Below are 4,954 nucleotides of genomic sequence, written 5' to 3'. Positions count from 1 at the left end.
AAGACAAAATTGATTAGAACACCACATTTCTTTCTACTAAAAAACCTCTAATATATTGTCTTTATATATGAAAATAGAAAAACAAAAAAATATAATAATTTCAAAAACCACTCTTATAAATAGACAATAATATTTTCACCTGATGTCAAATTTCAAATCACACAACTTTATTACAATTTCACACAAACTATTAATTGTGAAATGAATTTGAAAAACACCTTAATTAAAATTGGCACAATCTACAATAAAAATAAGAGTGGACATATATCTCTCCTTCGTTGGGATTATGCAAAATTTCTTATTCACATTAAAAAAAATTCTTGTTTAAGCCTCAGCAAACTTGAAATATGAAATCATTATGAAACGGGAAATCCAGAGAACATCAAACTATGAATTGAAGGCAGTGCAATCCGCCCTTATTTCGCCATCGCTGCCCGTCTTAACTCCTACTCGACCCATATTCGTTATGGCAGTCACAAAAGCAGTTTGAAAAGAATCCGCACTCGCTGCAAAACTATTCACAGTACTTGAAGAACGCGAATCAGTGAACAGGATTTCATCAGAACTGAACAGACCTTCAGAAGATTGTAGAAGTTGGTAGTAAACATTATCAAACTGTGTGGGCGTTTGTGGATCCATGCTTACGAAGATGCCAGAATTTGCGTTCACGGGACATTCCTGTTGCAGTTGCGTGGCATAAGAAGGATCCAGCGTGGGATCAACTTGATTTGAGGATGAAAAGTTATATAGTCTGTTGGAAAATCCGCTGCAGTGACTAACTCCTATAGTATGAGCTCCTTCACAAGACAAACAAAGCAACTATTAGCATGTAAAGCTTAACTATCTGCATTTAGATTTATTAGGTTGATGGTAGATTTTGAAATATTTTTGAAGTGTAATTTAGATTTATTAGGTTGGTTAGAAATTGTAATTATTTGGGCATGTTAGAATTAGTTAAATTTAGAGAGTTAGTTAACTGAGTCAACTAGAGTGAGTTTTAGTTAAGTTAAAGTTTAAAAAAAGTTAAATAATCAAATTTGTGTGATCAATAGGGAAGAGTCTTGTGTGTGTTAATTTTTGTGTTTCTCCTCTCTACTTTTCCAACAAAATTGATAATAAATTTTGAAATTTTTTGAAAAATAACAGATAAAAAAAACAGTTAAATATTACTCAAATAAACAATAATTTAAAATTAATTTTAATAAACCAATATAATTTTAATGTTTAACAAAAATGACATTAACATTATATCTACTTATTGAACTTAACTTTTAAAAATTTCAAAATAAAAATAAAAATTGGAAAAACTATTGACCTTTTCCCATTCATCATATTTCCAAAATCTGCTATTGGAATAAGCTCATAGAAAAACTTCATTGAAATAAACTCATAAAGAAACTTAATGTGACATTCCCATGAACCTCACACTGAAAACTGAAAACTACGTACTTATGAACCTCCTATAAGATAGGTATAATTCAAAATTGTTACCTGAAAGAGCAATCATGTCTATTTGTGAGAGGCCCTTTACAGAAAAGAAAGCATTCAACTGGTCCAAATCGAAGGTCGGTGGAGGTATATTGGCCGCCACTTCAGAGGCTAGAGATACTAATCCATCTCTACGGCCCAACTCCACGCTATATGAAGGACCTCCTGTCTGCAACCAAAAAAGAACTATACTATTCAGTTTATATAAAAATTAAGTGTCGTTGAATCGGATTCATTTTCTGCACCAAGAAGCGCTCATATTGATTTAATATATAAAAATTACGTTGGGTTGAATTCCATGTTTATTCATTTTATGTAACAAAGGATTTTAATAGCTTAATACCGTATATCTATAGTAGTATTTTAAATGAGTGTAAATATTGAAATATATTGAGATAGGTTGGGGTGGGTGTAAATAAGTATAGATATATAACAAAATGAAATAAAATAAAATAATATTTTATTGTCCATTAAATTATAAATAATTTATAAGATTAGTAGTTTCTTGTTTTTAGCCTTTTGCAATTCAATCAATCATTTTCTTATTCAAATTGATGATGAGATGACCCAACCTTTCAACAATTCCCTAGCTGAAAAGACAATGCCAAGAAACTCATGTTAACATATTCCCATAATTTTCTCTCATATCTTTGAATACATCACATTCCTAAATGAAATGTTTTACCTATTTCACTGCTCCATAATATACAAAGTCAATTAAAAAAATAATAAAAATTATAAATCAATTAAACTCGTTTTATTATATTGCAATTTCTTTATTAATAAAATTACACATTTTTTTAATCATAATATATTAATCACATTAAAATAATAATGATTTATAATTATTCATATTTCACAACATATAATTATATGAAAATTTAAAAATTTAATTAATAAACATATAATTATTATAAAAAAAACTTTCCAATTAAGAAATAATATATTATTTTTCAAAACATCCATCTTAATTTGAATTTACCAATAACAAAAAAAGGTATTTATCAACATAATTAATAAACATATAAAAACTTGTCTACATGGGGTAGCTCAAGTGGCAATAGCAGACATGTAAAAACTTGAAAATGAGAGGGTCCTACCAAGCTTACAGGAAAAAAAACATATAAAAACTCAATAAATTTAATTAAAAAATATATAATTAATTTTCTTTTATATTTATCATCTCACACACATATATATTAAAATTTTATATTTAAATTTAGATAATTTTAATTTACAGAATAAACTTATCAAATTTCAATATTTATAATTATTTTTTTTCTAAATTATATATATCCTTATCCATATGTATATGATTAAAAAAAAAAAAATATGATTTTAATAAATATATATATGTGAGAAAATTATACAAATAATATTATTAAAAATCAACATAAATTTATTTAAGAATGTTTAAATTTCTTAACCTAATTAAATGTGCACAATTTTTTTCCGAATTTTACATTCAAAAAAATTAAATCTTAAGAGATTTGATCTTTTAAAGAGCTAGGCCAAATAAATTAGTTGGATGATTGTTATTATTGAATTGCAAATTTTGAAAATATCATGAAATATTTAGTTAATTAATGTGAGAGTAATATTAAACTTACCACCACAATAACATTTTCTAGTACCCAACGCTAAAATATCTGCCTATAAAAATGGCTGACATTAAACTTACCAACCCAACAACATCTCTGGTAGCCAACGCTAAAATATCTGCACAAGAGACCAGGTTGGGACAGACTGCCTCCACAGCGGCCTTTGCGGCGACAACAGTGTTAGTTCCAGCCGGGTTGAGCGTCAAGTTCTCCGTGGCATCTTTCTCAGCTGTGTTGGTGGAAGTACTGTCAATAAGGACCGATGCATCACATCCCTGCAAACATGACAACAAAACCATAAAATTAAATAATTCCCAGGAAGCATTTCACGTATACTCTTTATATGAACTCCATTTTTGTTTACCCGAACAAAGCAATCATGAAAGAGGAGCCTCAGAGTTGCAGGGCCTGTAGCAAAATTCGACTGAAATTGAGCTGTGACTGTTTGCGTAACTATGGTTTCCAGATTTGGGCACGTCTCGTTGTAGAAAGTCTCGCTCAGTTGAGCTCTCGCATGGCCAAAATAAAGACCAATCAGGAGCGATATAACACTAAAAGCGCAATGCATCTCTACCCTCATATTTCGTGAGGCCATTGTCAATGCTAATGCCAGTCAGGTCTGGACTCTCAGAGCTCTCAAATTTATAGCAGGAAAGAGAGCAGTGAAGGAAAATGTCAGAGATGAGCTGCTATCGATTTCCCTATCTTCACCGTCACCCAAAAAAACAAAAAATTGAATAGTTCAAATGATTATAATAAAACGTTTTAAATGGCACGTTATCTTGTTATTAATAATAATAAATTTATAATTTTTTATTTATAATTTTTTTCGGCTGATGTCATGCCTCTGACTAATTCAATAATGTCAGGTCTCTTACTAATTCAAAAAGATGATCTTGGTATGCATATGAGTTTTTTTGAGGAGTAATTTTAAAAGATTTTTTTTTGTGTTATATTAATAATATCAAGAGGTAAGAGATGGTGATGGGATTTGTTTTTTAATTGTTTATATTTTTTTACACTATGAGTATATGGGTGAAGTTTCAAGAGATTTGAACACAGGTAGGATTATTTGTAAATGGATTCCAAACACCAAAATTCTAGAAACCAGAGTTAATAGTGAAACTTGCATTCTTATTGCTTGTATACTAATATATAAATTACAATAAAATGATATTTTAAGATCCACCGGTCTAAAAATAATCTATAAAACCAATAGTTCCATGTTTTTCAACTTTTACAATCCCATCATTTTTTTAACATATCTCTCAACACTAAATCTCATATCAGTAATCCCACATTACTACAAATCAAACCAATCAAACTAAAATCTTTAATGATAATTTATCTTAACTTTAAAAAATTCCAAATGCTATCAACTCCACCAGAAATAATGAATAATAAACCAAAGAAAAACAATGAAATCAAAGGTGAAAAAGAATCAAATCCATTGGAAATCCAGTGAAAGCGGATTTCGAAATACTTCCAACCGACTGACATCCATATCCAGCGAGACGGTCATAATAAACATTAATAAAACGTTGCATGAATGTTCGGGTGGTCAGCGGTGACTTTATTAAACTAGAGTTTATATTATTATTATCATAATACTTTTTTATGTGAGAAACTGGGGAGGTTTTTATTTCCTTGTACAAATGCAATAAATGGTCAGAAACCATCTTATAGAATAGTCTTTGCCAATCACTTTCAATATTGGTCACTATTTTTTTTTTCAAAATAATATGAGATGTAATAAGATTTTTTTTTTTTAATTATTTTCACGTATAAAATATTGTATTAATGTTAATTCAGATTAATCAATATTAATCAAGATTTTATTGAGTTAATTTTGAAACCTAATGTTA

The 4,954-nt window shown here is 28.9% G+C and overlaps 1 protein-coding gene across 1 annotated transcript; it reads right to left on the bottom strand.

The window, feature by feature from the left end:
* Positions 1-334: 334 nt before the first annotated feature.
* On the bottom strand, positions 335-3,677 carry LOC149173860 (peroxidase 51-like). The gene is made up of 4 exons (XM_089428021.1): positions 3,454-3,677; positions 3,170-3,364; positions 1,492-1,657; positions 335-797 (listed from the first exon to the last, which is right to left on the bottom strand). The coding sequence occupies exons 1-4, from the start codon at positions 3,667-3,669 to the stop codon at positions 388-390; spliced, it is 987 nt and encodes a 328-aa protein (XP_089284147.1). The 5' UTR covers positions 3,670-3,677; the 3' UTR covers positions 335-387.
* Positions 3,678-4,954: the final 1,277 nt, after the last annotated feature.

The sequence above is a fragment of the Pinus tabuliformis genome, chromosome 4_2, assembly GCF_031772625.1.
Source record: "Pinus tabuliformis cultivar Carrire ecotype Pingquan chromosome 4_2, CPIR1, whole genome shotgun sequence".
Lineage (NCBI taxonomy): Eukaryota > Viridiplantae > Streptophyta > Pinopsida > Pinales > Pinaceae > Pinus > Pinus tabuliformis.
This window is presented reverse-complemented; position numbering and strand designations above follow the sequence as displayed.

Excerpts from the sequence above, each read along its gene's own strand:
- LOC149173860 (XM_089428021.1), bottom strand. The coding sequence starts at position 3,669 with ATGAGGGTAGAGATGCATTGCGCTTTTAGTGTTATATCGCTCCTGATT. Across the intron at positions 1,658-3,169 it reads CCAGAGATGTTGTTGGGTTG|ACAGGAGGTCCTTCATATAG; the intron begins GTAAGTTTAATG and ends TTTTGGTTGCAG. Across the intron at positions 798-1,491 it reads AGACATGATTGCTCTTTCAG|GAGCTCATACTATAGGAGTT; the intron begins GTAACAATTTTG and ends TGTCTTGTGAAG.